Source organism: Hippocampus comes, unplaced genomic scaffold (assembly GCF_001891065.2).
Source record: "Hippocampus comes isolate QL1 unplaced genomic scaffold, H_comes_QL1_v1.1 scaffold23, whole genome shotgun sequence".
Taxonomy (NCBI): Eukaryota; Metazoa; Chordata; class Actinopteri; order Syngnathiformes; family Syngnathidae; genus Hippocampus; species Hippocampus comes.
Window position 1 is genome coordinate 722,322 of NW_017806066.1, and position 20,997 is coordinate 743,318.

At 45.7% G+C, this 20,997-nt stretch overlaps 4 protein-coding genes and 1 long non-coding RNA gene across 12 annotated transcripts in view; 4 read left to right on the forward strand and 1 right to left on the reverse strand.

Annotated features, from left to right (window-relative positions):
- Positions 1–748, forward strand: part of LOC109530046 (uncharacterized) — an 898-nt gene extending 150 nt beyond the window's left edge. Inside the window, exon 2 of the long non-coding RNA XR_002170943.1 lies at positions 38–748. This is a non-coding gene — a long non-coding RNA (uncharacterized LOC109530046). The remainder of the gene's footprint in view (positions 1–37) is intronic.
- LOC109530043 (serine/threonine-protein kinase N1-like) overlaps positions 1–5,455 on the forward strand; it is a 22,541-nt gene extending 17,086 nt beyond the window's left edge. For 2 of the 5 annotated variants that reach the window (XM_019893552.1, XM_019893548.1), the window contains exons 13-22: positions 892–968; positions 1,371–1,443; positions 2,056–2,147; positions 2,248–2,424; positions 2,976–3,038; positions 3,139–3,215; positions 3,319–3,461; positions 4,135–4,242; positions 4,403–4,483; positions 4,552–5,455. In XM_019893552.1, the coding sequence (XP_019749111.1) occupies positions 892–968; positions 1,371–1,443; positions 2,056–2,147; positions 2,248–2,424; positions 2,976–3,038; positions 3,139–3,215; positions 3,319–3,461; positions 4,135–4,242; positions 4,403–4,483; positions 4,552–4,755 (1,095 nt within the window). In that variant the 3' untranslated portion in view covers positions 4,756–5,455. The remainder of the gene's footprint in view (positions 1–891; positions 969–1,370; positions 1,444–2,055; positions 2,148–2,247; positions 2,425–2,975; positions 3,039–3,138; positions 3,216–3,318; positions 3,462–4,134; positions 4,243–4,402; positions 4,484–4,551) is intronic. The other 3 variants (XM_019893549.1, XM_019893551.1, XM_019893550.1) reach the window with 3 other exon arrangements.
- Positions 5,456–6,573: 1,118 nt separating this feature from the next.
- Positions 6,574–14,037, forward strand: engl (endoglin, like). 3 transcript variants are annotated; one of them, XM_019893554.1, is made up of 17 exons: positions 6,574–6,644; positions 6,725–6,894; positions 7,145–7,288; positions 7,426–7,600; positions 8,236–8,363; positions 8,658–8,701; positions 8,810–8,954; positions 9,183–9,375; positions 9,697–9,854; positions 10,017–10,172; positions 10,386–10,469; positions 10,778–10,939; positions 11,257–11,757; positions 11,898–12,045; positions 12,116–12,217; positions 12,444–12,558; positions 13,029–14,037. In XM_019893554.1, the coding sequence occupies exons 1-16, from the start codon at positions 6,575–6,577 to the stop codon at positions 12,554–12,556; spliced, it is 2,493 nt and encodes an 830-aa protein (XP_019749113.1). In that variant the 5' UTR covers position 6,574; the 3' UTR covers positions 12,557–12,558; positions 13,029–14,037. The 3 variants fall into 3 exon arrangements, with proteins under 3 accessions (XP_019749113.1, XP_019749114.1, XP_019749112.1); XM_019893555.1 differs by having other exon boundaries at positions 13,255–14,037; XM_019893553.1 differs by having other exon boundaries at positions 12,444–14,037.
- Positions 14,038–14,157: 120 nt separating this feature from the next.
- LOC109530047 (zinc finger protein Gfi-1b-like) lies at positions 14,158–17,087 on the reverse strand. Of its 2 annotated transcripts, XM_019893557.1 has the most exons (6): positions 16,781–17,087; positions 15,816–16,052; positions 15,522–15,694; positions 14,766–14,891; positions 14,532–14,697; positions 14,158–14,455 (listed from the first exon to the last, which is right to left on the reverse strand). In XM_019893557.1, exons 2-6 carry the CDS (start codon positions 16,042–16,044, stop codon positions 14,259–14,261), a joined length of 891 nt encoding a protein of 296 aa, XP_019749116.1. In that variant the 5' UTR covers positions 16,045–16,052; positions 16,781–17,087; the 3' UTR covers positions 14,158–14,258. The 2 variants fall into 2 exon arrangements, with proteins under 2 accessions (XP_019749116.1, XP_019749115.1); XM_019893556.1 differs by lacking the exon at positions 16,781–17,087 and having other exon boundaries at positions 15,816–16,435.
- A 2,319-nt stretch (positions 17,088–19,406) lies between these two features.
- mcm5 (minichromosome maintenance complex component 5) overlaps positions 19,407–20,997 on the forward strand; it is a 9,437-nt gene continuing 7,846 nt past the window's right edge. Inside the window, exons 1-5 of the mRNA XM_019893468.1 lie at positions 19,407–19,696; positions 20,095–20,104; positions 20,227–20,355; positions 20,437–20,609; positions 20,688–20,846. Of these exons, the coding sequence (XP_019749027.1) occupies positions 19,527–19,696; positions 20,095–20,104; positions 20,227–20,355; positions 20,437–20,609; positions 20,688–20,846 (641 nt within the window). The 5' untranslated portion in view covers positions 19,407–19,526. The remainder of the gene's footprint in view (positions 19,697–20,094; positions 20,105–20,226; positions 20,356–20,436; positions 20,610–20,687; positions 20,847–20,997) is intronic.

A 20,997-nucleotide genomic window follows, 5' to 3' on the forward strand; every position in this document is an offset into this window, starting at 1 on the left:
CAGAAGCCGAAGAGCCGTCACTGAGCCGAACGAAAAGTTGGGAGGAATTAGAGAACGAACAAAGCCAAAATTCCAACCCTGGACAGTTGGAGTGGCTCTAAATTGGATGGAGGGGAGCTTTAATGCGAGGAAGGCCAAAGCCGCGAGCGACAGTTGACTGGGCAGATGAATGCAATCCGATGGCGAGCGGCCACGTCGGAGAGAAAACACGGGAAGTGTTTTTCGGAATGAAAGACGAGAACCGAATCTCTTCCTCAGCAAAAGTGGACGCCATTCGCCCGACTATTCCCTGTCAAGATACCATTGAGCAAGACTCTGAAATTTAGTGTCAATTTTTCCAACCGCAAACAGTAACTAAAAAAAAAAAAAAAAAACAGGTCACAAATTTAGATGAGCAGAGGGAGAGTCGGAGCGGGAAAAGGCTTGTGGCAGATGGCATGTTCATCGGAGGTCGGAGCATTAAGGGATTAATTACTGATTTTGAGAGAACTAGTTAGCGTGGAGGAAGGAGGGGAGGAGCTTGGCTGAGGGGAGGAGCCAGCCGGCCGCATACATCGGTCTGCAAGTGGATGCGACCGGCATCGAAGGCGAGACGAGCATTCGCATGTTTATCAGCCTCCTCTCGTGCTTGTTGCAGATGTCGGATCAGGGACGTCCAAATTGTTTTTTCCCAAGGGTTCACACAAGAGCACTTTTGATTTGCCTCACGTTCTAAAACCACACCCATCGGTATAGAGGGAACGATGGGGGGGGGGGGGAGGAAACACACGCCATGTCAATTGCTGGTTTTTGAAAAGCCCTGTTGCAAAATCATCTGCCGTGTATTTGTATTTTGTTCCCGTTGTCTCCTGTCCTCTTCCCTTGCTTCACTCCGTGGCGCTCCCATCGCAGCAGACGGCGCTCATCGAGCCCCCTTCCGTGCCGGATGTTCCTGTTCACAGATCACAGGCTCTGAACTCCTTGCCCAGGTGCCAAAAAACACACACTCTCCGTCTACATTCCCATCAACCCTTTGCGCTTCCTTTTTGCAAGATGGCCGACACCGCATGACACCAGAAACCCTCCCCCTGCACGCAATATGTTTCTTGGTTCAGCCCTTTTTTTTTTTTTTTAAACACTGAATAAACATAAATTGTCTTTCTTACTAATTCCGGCATGCTAAAATGGTATGATTTCTTTTCCATACTGGAGGAATAAACCATCTTGAAATTGTGGATATTGCACAATTTTGCAGTACAAGCAAGCAAATAATGAATGAATTTTGCCATCATTAATGGATGCGTTTGGAGTATGACAGAAAAATGCATCATACGCTATGTTACATGCCCGATATATAATCTGTGTGTAATCTCTCTCTCTCTCTTTCTCAGAGCAAGCAGAGGCCCCGTTTGCTTGCAGGATTTCAAGCTGATCGCGGTGCTGGGCAGGGGGCACTTTGGCAAGGTATTAACATGCCGTGCCATTATTCATTCCATGATGGGACGCCCTTTAAGCTCTTTTCAAAACTATCGGTCTGATTCTTCTTTTTATTTATTTATTTTTTTTGATCAGTTGATGGTGCTGAATAGCCAAAACACATTTGAAATAAGAGACCAAAGCAAATGACATATTGGCCTGAGTTCGTGCTGCCCCTTTGTGGCGATTTGTCAATTTACCTCCGACTCGGAATGACTGCTTGTAGTTTGCCGGCTTTTAGCTCGGGCTGCGGTTCAATGATGAATTGATTTTCACAATATCGATTGAATATTTTGATCATCAATGAAGTTGTCAAGTCATCAATTGCTCGGAATGTTTATTTCCTCTTCATATCATTGAAGACTGCTTCACGAGCGTGGGAAACCACCTCCCCCTCGGATAGACACTTGGGTGACCTTTGACATCTCTTGAACATTAGAACCAAAAGTCCACCCCTTCGCTTTTCGTGACTGCTGGAAGTCATGAAGCCTTCAATCATTGACACATCAATCCAATTTTGGCGACTGCCGCCGATTCATATTTTCTCAGCTCTAAATGTACTTTTTTTTTTTTTTTTTTTTTTTTTTTGGGGCTCTCCAGGTGTTGTTGTCGGAATACAAGCCGGCAGGCGACCTGTACGCCATCAAAGCCCTGAAGAAAGGAGACATCGTCACGCGGGACGAAGTGGAAAGGTAAAGACCAAGCCCGCCGTCCCCCGTCGTCTAATATCCGTCCCACCTTGACTCTCACCTTCATCCCTTCGGTCCGTCTCCCCTGCTTGTCTCGCTTCAGCCTGATGTGCGAGAAGCGCATCTTTGAAACCGTCAACGGCTCCCGCCATCCGTTCCTGGTCAACCTGTTTGCGTGTTTCCAGACGCCAGAACACGTGTGTTTTGTTATGGAGTACACCGCCGGAGGAGACCTCATGATGCACATCCATACCGACGTCTTTTCAGAGCCACGCGCCGTGTGAGTTCAATCAGTGACCCGGAACGCGATGTAACATAACAAACACAAAAAGACGGTGATCTCACCGTCTAACTTGGATTTAACTCCTGCTGCAGAATAATTTCTTTTTTAAATAACTAAAACGGACTCGATAATTATCATGCGGGGCGCACGAGACCGTGCTATTGATTTCAAGAGAAAGTGGTCGTCTGCCTCATCATCCCCTCAACAACCAACCGACAAGTGGCCATCCAAACAATCCCTCTGTTTTTTTTTTTTTTTTTTTTTTTTTTTAAAGGCTTTTCTGTTTGGCTTCTTTGTCAACCGTTTGCTGTGCCACAATGTCGTGTGATCTGCTCGTTTTGTTTTATGTGTTCTGGGAAATATGGTGGGATGGAACAAAATGTGAGAGGAAAGCGAGCGAGAACAGCATCACAACAGGAACAACAACAATACAACATTAGAGTTGAGATTTGACACGTTGCTGAGTTCAGGCAATCAAAAAAAAAAAAATGTGACGATGAAGCTGCGCTTTGGTTGAAATGGGGCAATTTGTCCACCTTGACCGACAGGTTCTACTCTGCTTGCGTTGTCTTGGGTCTGCAGTTTCTTCACGACCAGAAGATTGTTTATCGGTGAGTGTCGTTCTTCCAAAAAGACAGCGACACGTGCATTCGCTTGATAGGAACTCTTTTTTTTTTTTTTTTCCTTTTTTCTTGTTTTTTCCCTTCTCAGAGATCTCAAGTTGGACAACCTGCTGCTTGATGTTGATGGTTATGTCAAAATAGCTGACTTCGGTCTGTGTAAAGAAGGTGAATCCTTCCGGCATCCACCCCTTACTGTACACATTCGATTTTTTTTTTTTTTTTTTGGATTACTTTTAACCAAATGTCCCCGGCCCCACCCCATCCGCAGGCATGGGTTATGGGGACAGGACCAGCACATTTTGTGGGACGCCTGAGTTTCTGGCCCCAGAAGTACTGACGGACACCTCGTACACGCGAGCGGTCGACTGGTGGGGCCTCGGGGTGCTCGTCTACGAGATGTTGGTCGGAGAGGTGAGAGGCAGCTCCAAACACTCGCCGGCTTTTCAAATCACTCTCTCGTGGCAAGTATTTTGTTTTCTGGGTGACTGTTGTTTGTTGGAGATGCACGGTGAACGTGTCAAAAGGAGTTTGTGAATAAATGAAGCGCCTTTTTGAGAAATGATGACACGGTCACGGGGTCACGTTGGCATCTTTGAAAGAGAGACATTGCCAGTGGTTTTATTTATTTTTTATTTTTTCTGCTCACAATCTTGTTGAAAGCACTCAGTTGTCATCGTGCGTGGTTGTTTCCATGACAACCAGGACTGACGCAACAGCATTGAAAGGAAACTCGAAGATTCATTGTTGTCGACTTTGTCAATCCCCGAAAGTGACACGGGGGGGGGTTTGCTGGTTATCTGACGACACCCTCCACCACACGAGACATTCGCCTTTTCGCATCAAGACTGCAAATGAGGCTTGCATGAATCCGCTACCATTTATTTTATTTGTTCATTTTTGGGGGACCCCGCCAAAGAAAAAGCGAAAAACATTTCGGTTAATTGTAAATTGAGGGACGCCGAGGTCTTGCATGGCCGAAAATTCCATTTGAATTGTAGAGGTTGCACTGCTCCGTAGTTCATAGAAGACAGCAACGAGCTCACACGATTCCAAAGTCAAATAATGCACACGCGTTGTTTTTCAGTCCCCCTTCCCGGGTGATGATGAAGAGGAGGTTTTTGACAGCATCGTGAATGACGAAGTGCGCTACCCGCGCTTTCTCTCCAATGAGGCCATTGGCATTATGAGACGGGTAAGCTTTGGACTTCCCAGGACTTCTCATCATCAATTTTGGGGGGGGGTGATCCTGATATGTGGTATTCGGCAGGATATGGAAAATCAAGGATGTATATACTTTATGTTGAGATACCTTCATGTGATGTGGTTTGTTGAATTTTTGTCTGCGCCGCAAGCTCCTGAGAAGGAATCCTGAGAGGCGGCTGGGCTCTGGAGAAAAAGATGCTGAGGATGTGAAAAAACAGCCTTTCTTCAGAGTGAGTTGGAAGTAAAAATACGAATGTTATTTTCAAACGAGATTCTCTGACTACGCCATGTGGTTTAGGATACGGACTGGGAGGCTCTCCTTCTTCGGAAAGTCTCGCCGCCTTTTGTCCCGTCCATCAAAGCAAAAGAGGACGTCAGCAACTTTGATGTGGAGTTTACAGCCGAGGCTCCGACCCTCACGCCGCCCCGCGAGCGACGCAGCCTTTCCCGAAAGGAGCAGGACTATTTTAAGGATTTTGACTATGTGTCTGACCTCTGCTAGGGTCCACAGTGTAGCGGACGGCCACTGCCGGCCTCAGACTCAAAGAGGGGAGGAGGATGGGATGGTTAGCTGCAGGAACTCATGAGATGAACAACTGGCTTGGATCAGTGGGTGGGTGTGTGTGTGTGTTTGCGTGCATGTGTTGAGTGTGAAAGGGGGGAGGAAAATCAGCCAGTATGTGATCGCGTGTCTCGCACATCTGCAGTGTCAGTGACCTGCTGACCTTTTGGACAATCTGGAGGGGCTTTTCGCGGAAATCGAGATGATCACCGAAGATAATCCAGATTATGTAGCAATGGAGTTGACATGGTCCCGCTGTGTGCACTGTCTGGAGTCGGCATCGTTGTCGGCAAAATGCTCAACGAGCCAAAAAGTATCAGTCGGAAGCTGGTTATCCTCACGACAGGTTTTGGTCTCTCATCTTGTGTTTTTTGTCTATGCTGTGTCTCACACTGACTCAAAACTCGGTCAGTCCTGAATGTACGTCGTCACTGTCAATCATGCGCTGCTTCAAAATGAACACTCGGGGGCGCCAAAGAAACGAAAGTCAGTTTACTGTCAAGTCAAATTCCGTTTCTTTTTGTTGATTGTGTCAAAAAAAAAAAAAAAGAGGCATTTGTAATACTTTGTCCTATCCTGCTGTAAAAGATGTGTTGTAAACGTTGTTTTAGTTTCATTAAATCACTTTCATCCACTTTCACGTTGCAATCTCTGCATTTGAAGATTGGAAGGCGCTGATTTTCATCCCGACAGCTTCACACTCAGCTGCGAAGCGCTCGAGGGAAGATTGGAGATCACAAAAAGCAGAGTTGGAGTACTTCGGCCACCAGACCAGGCCCCCTTAACCTGAGATAGGATGTTTGCCTCGGAAACCCCGGAGTACGTGTCAGCCCAGCGAGACTCCCAACAGTGCCTCAAAAGCCCGGATCAAATCTCCGTGATCACGTGCGGCTGACATATGAGGCCTCATGCATGCCAACGAGACACCGGAAATGGCGTAAGTGATTGACGGCACACAGATTTGCTTAGGTGGGCCATATTGAAGGAAGGGGCGGGGCCAGATCTGACCTTTGGGCCTGGAGTTTGACACCTCTGAACCATCAGATAAGTATATCTCTATTTTGGTGAAACCAGCGGAAAGTCCTCAATGCATGATGGCAACTTGACAAAGGATGGATTGAGAATGCACTGAACAATTCAACAAAAATGCTATGTATTTATTTATTTGATTTAAATTTATTATTTCATGGTCAGCGAAGCATTCAAAATATCTGCGTGTGCAAGTCGCCGCCCCCTTCCTCGACCGTAGATGCCCACAGTGTCCCCTCGTACTCCCCTCACAGATATTTCTCACAAGTAGCACCTCAGCTGCAAAGATGCATTGAAGCGGCCCACAGGTGAGTGTTGTCGCCGGTGCAGGATTTGGAGGGTGCGTGTGAGTGCGTGCTTGTGTGTTTAGGAAGTGAGTGAGCGAGCGAGTGAGTGGGCTGGGTGGGGACGGATCGAGCTGTGGACACCAGTCTTTGCAAAAACGAGCGAGGCAGCAGCTGGAGCGGCTCCGTCTCAGGTGAGTTCAGCTTTTGGGTCGTTACTAGAAAGTAGTTTGGGTGGAATTGAAAGGTCATAACAAAACTAACGAGATGTTTTGGAGTGACTTTTGAGTTTCAGTAATCGAACGAGACATTGCTTTGGTTGTTGGTGAAAGCAGAATTGATTGAAAATGGAAAATAGTGCCTGTCTGCTGGGTTCTGATGTGTCTTGATGATGCTCCTCTTCAATAGGATGATGCAGGCCGGCCCATCGCTTTAAATCTTTCACGATGCCGTCATTGTCAGGAATGAGATGGACTGTTTTTTATGTACTGCTGCTCTTCTTGAGGAGACAGGCAGGTGCGTAGGCTTATTTTCATCCCCAAGTATGCACGCGGCATTTCAACGGCTCCTCTCATGGATCCGCCGTAACCCAACAGCGTCCAGTAAAGAGAGACAATGTTCTGTGGCTCGAGTGGGGGCTCTCCACCCAGTTGAGGCCCTGCTGGAGAAGTTTGAGGCGGGCCCGGGCTGCGCCGCCAGAGAGAGCGGGAGCAAGGAGACGCATGTCATCGCAGTGGGGAGAGGAACCAGCGGCACTGACAGCATGGTAACTAGCACTCATCATACACAGGTAGAACTGTACCTTGGTTCGATAGTCACAAAGGCATCAAAGAGACCCACATCCCAAAATCCTTAAAAATTATATATTTTTTAAGTGATGCAACACCACCATCTACAGGAATGTTTTAGTCATTACAAGAGATTTATAAACCTGAGTTTCACAGACAAGCTTGCATGCCTCCCTGTTGAAAAATGTCCTTCAGCAACATAGAACTGTGGCCCTTTTCCCTTCACAGGTCACAATATTATTGAAGCCGTTGTCTCTAAGTTTGAGCAAGTCGGCGTCGAGAAAAATTTATTTACTCCTCAGCTCCAAGCAACCAATCAGCTGGAGGCTGGAAGCTGAGAGACTGCCCCCTGACCTCCCTGTAATCGTCAAGGCAAGTGCAGCCTAGCTCAAAATGTTTCGGTTCCAAAAACCTGCACTGTGTTTTTTTTTTCTTTCTTTTGTATAAGGAAGCGTGTACAACCAAATTTATGACATTCACTTAATTGTGTCGACGGCTCCTTGTTTCAGGTGTCCTCAAACTCCAGCGTACAGTCCCAAACTCTAAGTTTGCTCGTCCGGCCACTGCATTGGCTCCCTTTCCGGCCGCGTGCGCTATACCGCTGGGCTCTGAAACACCACGGTAACCTGTCCTCTCTGACACATGTTACCCATGGAAACAGAGTCTATGTCCGTCTTGGAGAGGGTGAGCCACTGCCGGACCAACCGTTGAATTCTACTGTCAAATTGGGCATCCAAAAAAAAGACAATCGCCACACAACGATATTTAAAACAACTGTATAATTGCCGAAAGAAGTGCCGGTAGCTTATGCTAACATTCACTGGAAACCGCCGTGGACATGCTAATGATTAGTATCAATAGCTGTACTTTTGAACCTCCTCAGCATTGACCGTAAATGAAGAACGGCTGGTATTACAGCATCATACTGAGTCGCTTACAGTCGTTGTCAAACTTCTTCTTCATGTGTGTCTGCATGACAATTATACTGCCCCCCAGTGGCCGAGGTGGCACATCAGAAGGAGCGGTGGTGCTCGTGGTGAAACAAAGTATTTTGACAAGGAAGCCATATCAACCAAATCATATCAAAAAAGTCGATTGATACTTATTTTATCTGCTGTATTTGATCTATAAGTTGGTCACCAAGACAGAGGTTCAACATCAAGCTAAATTTGAGACAGTGCCCAAGCGCTCTTTATTTTTATTATTTAAAATAATATGAAGGGATTTTAATACTTTCGAAATCTTGTAATGACGCAAAAGAAGTTTTAAATACAGCACATGTTGTAAAATCCATCTTTTTTTTAATCTCCCCTTTGCAGATCTGACCCAGCCTCCTGTCTGCCAGTTGAAGTCAATGTTCGTCTCCAACAACTACATGACTTCAGACCTGCAACCGCAGGAAGTGCAGGGCTGCGGCCATTCGGCAGCAAGTGGAAACGACCCAGAGGTTCAACATCAAGCTAAATTTGAGACAGTGCCCAAGCGCTCTTTATTTTTATTATTTAAAATAATATGAAGGGATTTTAATACTTTCGAAATCTTGGAATGACGCAAAAGAAGTTTTAAATACAGCACATGTAAAATCCATCTTTTTTTTAATCTCCCCTTTGCAGATCTGACCCAGCCTCCTGTCTGCCAGTTGAAGTCAATGTTCGTCTCCAACAACTACATGACTTCGGACCTGCAACCGCAGGAAGTGCAGGGCTGCGGCCATTCGGCAGCAAGTGGAAACGACCCAGAGGTTCACGTCATCAAACTCCATTCCGCAGGCTCGGGACTCTGCGGGTGAGTCTTCTCCATCGGATGCCGCCGTCAAGTTCTTCCTTACACACCACAAAACTGGAAGATGCACCGTGTGACGGCACTAAGCGCATTTCAAGATGTCTGCTCCAGCTCACTGCAGGTGGAGGTGATCGTCTCCCTGGTGGCCCCGTCGCCCGATTCTTGGAGGCAAAAGGTGGTGCTGATTCTGAGCAGTTCGGTGCCAGTCAACTGGGCCGTCGTTGCTCACGACGTCCGGGGTCATATCTTGATTCACGTGAGGGTGCAATTTCTATCTGATTTTATTCCAAGGGAAGATGAAAATGCTGTGCTTCTTCTCCATTTTTTTTGCCTTGTAACTGTGATGAGTGCTCAGCTAATTTGATCCACCCGAATCTAATCAAATCTGTTTTTTAAATGACATCCAATGAGGCCCGCTGGTGCTTTTGCAACAGCTCACCATTTTGCGCACGTGAGTGTGTGTGTGTGTGTGTCTTTTGTGTAGTCTTCTAACAGCGTTTCCCCTCCCTACCCTCCTGAGCCTGAACTGAGTCTGACGACCACACTCATCCCCGACCTGTCCACCATACCAGACCTGCTTGCGTGGGCCAAAGAGAACGGCTACCGCAACGTGACCTCTTACACCGAAGCCGATCAGGCCAATCGCTTTGTCATCCAGCTGGTTGGGACCAAGGCAGGTCAGGACCGCGTGCGTGGCTCCATTTTTTTTTCCATTTTCCATTCCACTTATCCTCACAAGGGTCACGGGCGTCGAAAGGTACCTGACCCGAAGTGTGCGTTTGCATGCTTTTCTTGGGGAGCTCTGGCATTTCAAAAGCATTTTAGGTTATTTGATGACTATCAGCGAAAATGAAAGTTTTCCATTTTGCATCATTTTACAAGCCTAACCGTGTAAATTCTGACCCAAATGATCCAGCTCCAAATTCACGGTTCTGTAACTGCTGTATGTTGCATTGTACGCATGTGCATATTTACTCGTGTTTTGGATACGGTTGTAGCGATGAAGGCCATTGCTGAGAGGCCTGCGTGGGCTGAGGAGCGCCACCTGAGAGAGTGGCTCGCTGGTGGAGCGAGAGCCCGCCGAGGCCGAGACGGTTTCGCAGTGCAGTGTGAAGACGGACGCCTCAGCGTGGCAGTGGACCAACGCATCCTACAGGTCTTTCATGCAAGGCTTCTCAAAGTGGGCCCTGCGAGCCTTATTTTTCCAAAGTAAAATCATCTCTTTGCAGCGTCATCGTTTGACGAATCGAACGGACTTACTCCTTGGCTTCTGTACTTTGTACTGAAGCACAAAAAATGTGACCTCTTATTCTTTCAGAGTTTTCCTGTGCCTGTTTCGGCCGTAACATTGCGGGACCCAACATGCCAGGCTCAGTCCAATGGGAGTCATTTCCTGTTAGTGTTCCCTGTCATTTCCTGTGGGACTGAGGGACAACTCCTGGGACAGACTCAAGGGGTGCAGTACAAAAACACGGTGAGGTCCACAAAACACGAAGATTAGCTCATGGAGAAAATGATTTTAAATTTTACAGGGCCCCCTAATTGACCCCAAATAAAGTTCAGCTGTTCTAACAGAATTTTACTACCGTTTTAGTAGAAACTTGGCGACCTTGTGCTATCGCTGACTAGTATTTTTGGAACTGTTCATAATTGCCTTTCTACATATTTCATATATATATATATTTAGGTGCTGTTATGGAAAGAGCAGCCTGCTACCACATTGTCAAACAATGAGACTGATTGGATCTCCAGCAGTTCACTTGGAATCCAAGTAAGAAAAGCGCATACTGATATTTTTGCTAGGCAATAGGGAGCACTGAAGTGGACGCACACCTACCAGATCAAGAGCAACCGTATTTTGAGACTACATTTATCACTAAAATGCAAGAAGAATGCAATGCTCTAAAACACCGATTTTATTTATTTATTTATTTATTTTTCCCGCCGCCATATTTAATTTTGATCGAGTCCAAGAAGTGTGTCTGTCTGTCTGTGTTCTTTTGCTAGTTCAGCTGTTTGGACATCGCGGCCAGCGCGCCTCAACTCGTTCCTGGTGATGGTGATGTCAATCCTTCTCAGGCCCCCTGGGTTCCCGTGCCTGATCCTGGACCGTTGCACTTTTCCTCACGCAGACTCAGATCGGGCCCTTTGCTTCTTCTGAAGCTTTTCGTCACTGAGAGCTACAAACAGCGACGCGTTGGACCCTGCGTCATCACTGCTGACCAGCGTGTTTATGTCGAGGTGCCTATTTTGAATTTCCTTTTCCCTTTTGTAAAGTTTTCCTGAAAGGTTGTGTTTTGAATGTTGAATGAACTTTTTACCCGTCGTGACTTTTCCAAATTCCCTTTTTTTTCTCCAAAATGTAACGAATGTTTCTACATCAGTGCGTCATCCATTATTTTTTTTTTCGACTGCAGATTTCTGCCAAGGGCCCCTTCATCGACGTCAATGTAGAATAAACTTTTTACCCATCGTGACTGTTCCAAATTCCATTTATTTTTCTCCAAAATATAACAAATGTTTCTACATCATCATCCATTATTTTTTTTCCACTGCAGATTTCTGCCAAGGGCCCCTTCATCGACGTCGCCGAGGTGAAGTCATGTGTTGTTTCCCCTCTGTCGGACCCCAAAACCTCTTCGTTCTGGGCTGTCATACGCAACAACTGTCTCGCAGACCCCTCTCTTACCTTTGCGCGTGCAAAAGTGGAGGGGGAGACCGAAGATGCTGATGAGCAGGAGGAAGAGCTGGAAGACAGACTTGATGATAAAAAAGGTTCCGAGGAGATCAGCGATGAGGATGACGGCGTCTCCGTTGACGACAAAGGCAAACGCAAGGGGAGAGAAGAACCCTCGCGGAAGGACGCAGTGATAAGGCCGTTACGATTTAGTTTCATCCTGCGACCAGTTTACAACGTCTCCATGCAGTTTCTCCACTGCAGCCTTCACCTCTGCGTGTCCGACAAGACGACCAGGGAGCCCGCAAAGAAGAGAGTCAGAAAAGAATGTCCGGATGGTAAACGTATCCCTCCGCTTGTGTCGAGGACACTTGGACAGCAGGTACGCGACCAGATATGACGCAAAATCATTTGTGGATCAAGGATCAAAGCGCATTTAGTGAAACATCAATTTGCCTGTCATTCTTTTTTTTTAGCTTGTCAATGATGTCTCATGATTTCTTCTTGGCTCTCAAACTGTAGTGTGAGATTCGAAACCTGTCCCGCCCCATGGTGGTCACTCAGCCTGTGACCTCGCTGGCACGTAAAGCGCCGAAGTCCTCCACGGGCCTACGAACCAAGAGGCTGAGTGTCTCTCCTCTGGCCGTTCCCGCCTCGCCACAACAAAGAAGTGAGTGCGTCTTTGAGCATATATCAAGCGGGCAATTCTTCATTTTAAAGCTAACCGAGAATATCTGTAGGTTCTTCATTGCAGACCGGTCCACTGATTGGAATCGCCTTGGCAGCCTTTGTATTGGGTGTCAGTTTGATGGCGGGGCTGTGGTACGTCTCCAGTTCCACAGGTAATACCATGAACTCAACTGCGACGTGTGTAATCAGCAGCAGGCAGAAGATGAGTAATAAGTCAAATATGAAAAAAAACTTTATTGGATTATACATCTTCAACAGTGTCAATGAACACCATTATATATTATAAATAAATTGATTCACTGTATCTATACATCAAGTCACATTTGATAGTTGTCCAGTCAATGCATGTATTCATGATTTGTATATTTTTTTTGTGAGTTTCCCGCCAGATACCATTTGAAGGAGAGGTTTACTCAACAGACCCGACACGTGGAGGTCACAGAGCGCGCGGCCCATCTTCTCCGTCAGATGAGTTGACCAGCTCGGTTTAAAGGTGAGATAACTGGATTTAAGAACCTGAGCCGTATGTGGTCTACTTTTGAAATCAGAAGCCAGCAAATTGTTTGTTTATTTTAAAGGGGGGGTGGAAACAAACAAACCTGACAATATCTCATCTCAGTGGTGTTAAAAGTGACGAAGAAATGGCAAAGAAACACAAAGTCGACACACATGATTTGCCCTTTGCGGGCCACATCAATAATGTCAGCGGCCAGATCGGGCCCCCCGGGGCCATGACTTTTGACACCTGTGCTTCGTACAGTTATTGTGATTCAGGTCAGTTTTCACTCCATTGCAACATGGATGCATCTGTGTAAATTCCATTTCCTAAATGGGACAGAGTACCATACAGATTGTCAAAACTTTGCCATCAACGGTTACAGAAAATGTGTCACCATTGGTGAGCACCTGCAAAGTGTGAAGACCGTTTTTTTTGTTGTTGTTGTTGCTGAATCTCTTTCTCAGTGTTTCCTCCAACAAACGGAACACATGGTGGGCTGAGAGGAGTTCAGACAAAATACTCTTGTATGTGAAATACTCTGAAATTGCTGCCAAGGCAGAGCGTGACCTACGTGACCAACATCCCTCCTGCTCATTCCGTCGTTGTATAAATCCAGACTAGGTTTTTACAGCTGCTGCCTATTTAAAACTGGAGGTATAACCACGTGGGATTATGTATTTGCATCCTCAGAAAATGAACTGGAGGCCAAATCAGAGACGGCCTACACCACCACCATTTTCCAATATCTGTGTTCTAGCAGGGAATATCCGTGACTTTTAGCTATTGTCACCAGAAGATCTCTGGTTGCAGACTGGCTCATGTTCATGTGCTACCGAACTGCCATTCAGAGCATCTTGTGTCACCAAAGTGTGGCTTCGCTGTTTCGCGGATTCTTTTTTTTTTCGGTGCCATTTTTTTTCCACGCATTTTGTTCTGCGTCCTGATTGTCGAAGGACTGAAGATCAATGTCAACAGTCTCCACGCCTCGTCTCTGTCCAGCTTGTCAAATTTACGTTTGCAACAAAACAGGTTTTGATCTTTGGTTTAATCCTATGGCACAGTATTGTATTGTGTAATAATCGTAAAAAATAACGCTGAGTGTAACTGTCGCAATTCCATGTTCATGGTAATATTAAATTCATGTGCCTCTCCGCATGATGGTGACGGTTTAGGTTATTCTGCCCCCTGCTGTTAAATTTGAGGATTACATTGAGTGGTGAATGTTGATTCGACGCGCGTCATTTTGAGGAAAGAGACGCAAGCGTGAGCTGCATTCGGCAAGGGCTTCGATTTATTCTATTACTCCTAAATTCCCGGTTAGAAGGCTAAACGGTATGTGGCTATGACTAATGTGTGTGGGTTTTTTTTAATGCTGTTGAGATATATGTAAGGATGTTGTACTTCATAGTTTTTCACCCCAAAATGGTGTTCATCAGCTATGGACGTGTGGACAATAAAGGCTGTTGAACGTTGGTCGACTCGACCATTACGAGCAGTCACACTGACCACTTCACGGATTTATCGCGGGTTCTTTTTCGGGACGCAAGCGCAGCGATAAACGAGGGTTCACTGTACATAAGCTTTATTGAAAAATGAAAAGAACAAATGCAATTTTTTTTCCGAGATAAAACTTCCACAATCAATCTTCTTTTGAAATAGCATGCACATTGTCGCGTGGCACAGGTGTGCCGCAGTCAGTTTTGCGCGTATATGCTTCCATAGCCACACGGAGTCTCTTGGTGGCGCTGTAGGTCGACCCTGCGTTGGAAGTTGTGGCGACAGCGCGGGCAGCTGAACGGTCGGTGACCGTCGTGTTTGCGAGTGTGAGTGATGAGGTTGGAGCTTTGGCTGAATCCTCGGCCGCACACCTTACACACGTGTGGTTTCTCACCTGAGTGCAGAAAAAGAGGGCGGGGCCCACTCAATTGGACATCCGACACTCGTACGCGACAACTACTGCACCTCACCTGTGTGGATGAATGTGTGTTTCTTCATGTCTGACTTCTGGTGGAACCTTTTGCCACAGTACTGGCACGGGTAAGGCCTCGTGTCAGAGTGGATGAGCAGATGTGTGGACAGCGTCGACGAGCGCTTGAACATTTTTCCACACACCTTGCAGCCAAAGCTTCGTGCCTGTTTTGGCGAGGGAACGCGTCACTTGTAACTCGACCGTGCATTCAAGGTGATCCGGGGGACATTACCTTGGTTCTGCCAAAGCTGTCAATTGCAGCGAAAGTCATCGAGGACATGTCGGTGGCTTGGGACCTCATCAAGGGGACAGGAAAGCTGCCGCCGACATGAGCCTGCAGATCGTCTTGCGAAAGGGACTGAAGGATTAAGACAGGTCATCGTGGATCAGGGGGTCACCGACCATTTTCACGTTGAGTGCCGCTTCTTTGGTACTGATTTAAGTGAATGGCAACCAGTTTGATATGGCAAATAACGGAAACTCACTTCCACGTGTAGATACGGATCATGCGAATGAGATATCAACGATAATTTAACAAGGGAGGAAACATAAATATTGAGACGCAACAACTTGTTTGTGTAAATGTCTGCAAGTGCTCAAAATTTTCCACATTGCGAGGATTTCGCCTGTTGTTGACTCCTGTGGTGGATTTATCAGGACGGTTGTGGCTTCTTCCCACAGTCACCGTCAGTCCAAAGAGATTCAGCACGAGGACGGAATCGAAAGATCATTCTTCGTTTGGATTGACCTTTTTTTTTCAAATGTGTTGATCGTTTAAGTGCTACTGTATGGTCACCAAAATATGAGAGACGCAGCTGAGGGCTGAATATGGCGCATTGCAGTTCAAAAGCACTTTGCTCAAAAGCACTTCCTGACCTCGTTCGTTTTGAAATGAACATTTAGCTGTCAGCGGTTTGTGCGCTCGTTGTTTCTCGGGGTTTCTTTCCCAACTGTCACTGAATGGAGTCCTACTTGGAAGCCAAAGTACCTTTTCACAGAGCGGACAGTGGCTGAGTGGAGATCTGAGGTCCGTATGCGATGCGCGACACAGTAGCGTGAAGACCAGCCGTTCGAGTTGTCGCTCTCTATCTGACGTCTGGTGTCTTTCCGCTGACCAAGCAGAGTCCCGCACTGCATGAGTAGTCCTCTCACCGGAGTTTGCTGGAGGAAGAAACCGGAAGCTGTTCTTTGAATGCAATTCATGAATGTCTTGGGTTGTGTTTGCAAAATCACGACCATTCTCTCTACCGTGACCAAAAAAAAAAAAAATCCTTCGAGTTACCAGATGCGCAGAGATCCTTTGGAAGACATTGTTGACTCTGCAAAGACGTTCCCTCCCATGGGGGATCTCCCTCAGATGTAGGCTCCTTCGGGAAATCGGGCCGCACGTTATCTTCGGTGTCCGCCGGCTGAACTTGATCAGCGTGAGATTGATCCCGCCGTCTAAAGAAGTCCTTGGGCGCACCAGGGGGGTGATTCCTTTTACCCCTCACAAGAAACGACCGCGGCATGGCACAACCTGCACAAGTCAGGCAAGACTTCATCCAAGCGATCGTTAAAACACCTGCTGGCACGCGTTCGTTTTGAGATGCCAAAGCTTGAGGTTTCCAACGCAGCCCGCCACCTGCGAAACCTTCTCGACTACTTCCAGAATCGCTGTTAACTGACGACAGCCTATTTGGAGAGCCGGCAAAACAGCAAAGCTCATTTGATAACAAGGGAGCTAAACTTGATACTTGATGTTCAACGCAAACATTAAAAGAGATTTGTGTGCAAATTGTTTTGCTGTCATTTGCAGTGGTGTAGAACTGCCGTCAATCTTTAGATTCTTTAAAAGCTTTTTTTTTTTTCTGGCAATGCTGTCTTTAAAAATAGCCAACAGTCAAAATTGTTCCATGTCACTCGTAGTTTTGCTCCCCTGCAAATGACGACAATCAAAAGAAGAACTCTCTGCCAATGTGATTCTGACCGAAATTTTATGAAAGCGAACTTTTACCGATGAGATGTCAGAAAATGTAACACGACAAATATTTCTGACATGATATCATTTATAATCATCTAACTGGGCAAAGCTTCGATATGAAGTTATTTTCTGACTATATGCCACCTATCACGGTAATATCATGTTGATAATCTCCATATTTAGGAATGATGCAACAATCAGAAATGTATGAAAATTCCAAAACAAATTTAAATATCAGGTTGTAGTACAGCAAAAGGTTTTCTGTGGCAAAGTGCTGTCCTTACCTCTGAAGCGCACAGACGAATGTCAGTAACGTCCTCTTTTCTCCTCCCGAGGCGCATCTGCTGGTGACACGCCAAAGTTTGAACGCATTTTGAAAAGTTACAGAGTGAGAGACACCCTTGTTCCAAAACACCAACCAAAAATGGTTGCATGCTTCAAAAACATTTTCCCTTTCACTTACTCTTAGCGATGTTCTCACATTTTGATTTTCAAGTACCACATATGAGGATGTCCATTCGGTCCGTTGTGAATTCACATCTTCGGATAAAATGGATGGCCTTGAGTCACCTCATGATGCGGACGCACAAACTGTGGCTTGAACATCCCACCATCAAATTGAGTAATGAGATCCAAAAGCTCTGCACGGGTGAAGAGGGGGTTTTCTCATCCATGATACAATTTGGTCATGATGAATATAAAACTCAGGCTAATCTGGAAGGGTTCTGGGACATTTTTTTTTTTCTCATTGGGTTGCTGACTGGCGAAGTCGTATCACATCAAATATAATACTTAACTTCCAGACTATCATTTAATAGTCTCAAAATAAAACTAACTATGAATTCATTCAATCTTGACAAGTGAACGGTTTCTGTCCCCAGGCTGACATCGAATCATTGAGGGCCATGAAATACAAGAAACCAAAACAGTCTTTCTAAGCATTATGGGCTTTTTTTTCCCCTTTTTTTTTGTACACATCTTCTGCGAGCAGGATAAGAAAACGCTCGCCTGCCTTGATGTGCATGGAGAAAGGCACGTCGCAGGCCTGTGGTCGGTGTGGTGGGGGGCTCGCGAGTCTCTCCGAGGGGCTGGTTGGGGGAGCAGGCGAGATAAGTGCAGGGAAGTGAGACGGGCTGGTGGGTTTGGTGGGTTCATGCCTCACTGGCGGTGGGGTAGGGGGTCGGGGGTTTCAAATCTTGCGTTCTTCTTATGGTTGTGGCAAGCCGTCTTTCTAAGAACCAGAAACATGGAGAGGATGGAAGAGAAAGAAACATGCCTACCATGACAGTACAGTATGTTGCTTTGTTTCACAGGTTGACTTTTTTGGAGTGTTCCATCAACCTGCCATGCATGTTTTTGGAGAGGAAAACGGAGTACCCGCAGAAAACCCACACAGGCGCGGGGAGAATCTGCAAACTCCACACAGGAAGGCCGAAGGCGGAATCGAACCCTGCACTCTGCGCTGTGATGCAGACGTGCTAACCAGTCGTCCGCCATGCCACCCGATAAATTTACGCTTAAACTCTAATGTGGCATTATGCAGCGCATTATGATTCAAATTCAAATCTGGCTTCCTGTCCCTTCTTATCTTCTGTCCAGGAGCTACAACGCGTGACACCCACTTTTGGTTAGTTAGATGCATCTGAATAGCTAGAATATTCAAGTTTGTATTTTACAGTCATGTGAAACCAATACATTAAATGTATTAGTCTCTGTTTTAAAATCGTGATCATATTGATGGGTTTTTTTTTTCCTCATGATAATTTCTCGAGAAAGTGAGTTCGGGTTTTTTTGTGAGCTGAAAGCTATAATGACCAACGTAAAAAAAATGAAATAAAACCATGAAAAATGCGGGTGGTGGCACACTGTGGTTTCAGTTGCGGGACTGGTGTCAAAAAGTGTGATGCCACTTTCCCACAGCCAACAGCTTCTATATCTTTCTCTAACACCAACATGCTACAGTTCTCGCACCTTTTCAACTTTCTTCCACTTTGCCTTGTGATGATGATTTATTTCAAGTCACGATGGCAGAGTTGGGAACTTGATATTTTTGACTAAAAAAAAAAGAAATCGTCAATACGATAAACGATAAACAACTGTGATGGTAAAACAGGATGTATAAACAACCCACAATATATTTAGAGCCATGGGAACGACAGGGTGTACTTCACACACACACACACACACACAAAATCCCACATACGGGGAAATATGCAGATTATAACCATTGAGATGGTTTCCATCAAATGATTTCAAAAGAATGTACGTTACATTATGTACTGTGCTATATAGTGCATACATACATACCGTACGTGCTCTATTTGGACACTTAATTAGGTACGTTTGTGTAGGCCCGAGACCAGTGACCTAAAGTTGGGATGCCAAAAACATGGTACACATACTGTATGCGAATCTGGGTGTGAATGTTTGTTTGTTTTTTTTCTAATGTCCGGATGGATATACAGTAGTTCAGTGTCAGTGTAAGAGAAGTATTCATTTAAAAATGTTTTTTTTTTTATTGTACACACAATAAACATAATTGCCTCGTTGTCACTCAGATACCTTTAATGCATGTTTTCGAATAATCCTGATTGCTTTATGTTTGGGTCGATGTGGGCTCCATGAAAGTTATTTCGGTATGAAACTAAAAGAGTGTAAGACTACTGAAATATTGATTAGGGTGTCGATTAAAGATGCATCTTGTTCCCGGGTTTCAATTTGGGATTGAAAACTGCGTGCACACGTCCTTCCCGGAACACTTGTCTTTTTTTCGCGCCACATGTGCCGCTACAAGCACCACCTTCACAGTGATGTCACTTCCGTATCAGCAAGCAGACCAATAAAGTCAGGTAGAATTTCTTGTCAGCCAATGGGAGGCAAGAAAGACCGCTTCCTGTGCGACAGACTCGCGGGAAAACAGACAGGAAGAAGTTGAGTTTTGCCGCGAAAAGAGTGACCGGAACCATTGTTTGTAGAACTTTGACGGTCGTGGGATTTTTGTCCTAATTAGCAACCCTTGCTGCTTGAATCATGTCTGGCTTTGACGACCCTGGAATCTACTACAGCGACAGCTTCGGAGCGGGAGAGCAAGGCCCAGATGAAGGTGGACAGAAGCGGATTCAGATCAAGAAGCGATTCCGTGAATTTCTCCGACAGTTTCGAGTGGGAACCGACCGAACTGGCTTCACATATAAATACAGGTAGGTGGTCCTCCCTACCAAGGAAAAACAATCGTAGAAGTTCAATTCCACGTTTAAAGAGTGCATTGCAAAAAGTTCCGATGCTAGTTCCACTTGAGGAGTACTTTTCAAAGGAAACGGTTATGTATGTTGAGCAGATGTGCCGAAAGTTCAGCTACTTACATTAAAAATAACATCAAACTGAAATGAAAAAACTCACAGTAGATTACATTAATAATACAAACTACGAAATGTATTTAAGTACAAAATTAAACGTATTTTTATTGTTAGTCGCATGCAATGCCTGTTTTGATAACTTTGCACAAAAGGGGAAAAATATCTTAAATAAAGCCAAAGATGGGGAATATCTTCGAGTTGAAGTGCCTGAAAAATATTTACATCGTGTGCTAATCCCAGAGATTGAATCAGGTAAGGAACCATTCATTGCAATTCCCTACTGAATTATCTCCACTTGTATGAAAGTTTACTGTCGCTTACTTTGTTACGGCTTTGTTGGTCTTTTTTTTTTTTTTTGTGACCACAACAAACAGTTGGAGGAGGCTGCTAAGGAGGTTGCAGATGAGGTGACACGTCCACGTCCAGTTGGAGAAGAGATTGTGCAAGACATTCAAGTCATGCTGAAGAGCGATGCACATCACGCCTCTCTCCGCAGCCTTAAGGTAAAACATATGCAACCAAACCTTGCTTAATTTCTTAACGCGACTTTGTTTATTTCAACTCGTCAATTCTTTCCTCTGCAGTCTGAGCAGGTGTCTCATCTGGTGAAAGTACATGGCATCATCATCTCCGCGACACCCGTGAAGGCCAAGGCCACCAAGGTGTGTCTGCAGTGTCGAAGCTGTCGTCATGTCATCAACAACATCTCTGTGCCTCCGGGCCTGCAGGGCTACGCTCTTCCTCGCAAGTGCAGCAAGTAAGCATGACTTGGAAAATAACAATGAGCACACACCGTCGGTTTTATAACCGAATTGTCCACGTTCTCTTTCCACAGCACTAATACCACTGCAAGACTGAAGTGCCCGATGGACCCCTATTTTATAATCCCGGATCGCTGCGTTTGTGTTGACTTTCAGACACTCCGACTGCAGGAGTCTCCAGATGCCGTACCGCATGGAGAAATGCCTCGGCACCTTCAGCTCTACTGTGACAGGTTAATATGTTCAACCTCAAGCTGGCAAAAAGACATTTGAAGCGCATAGCATTTTAATTGAATATAATGATGTAAATGTCACAGGGCAAATCACTTGGTGTGTGGCTGCAAACTCACAGTCCTTCCTTTGCCAGATACCTGTGTGACCGTG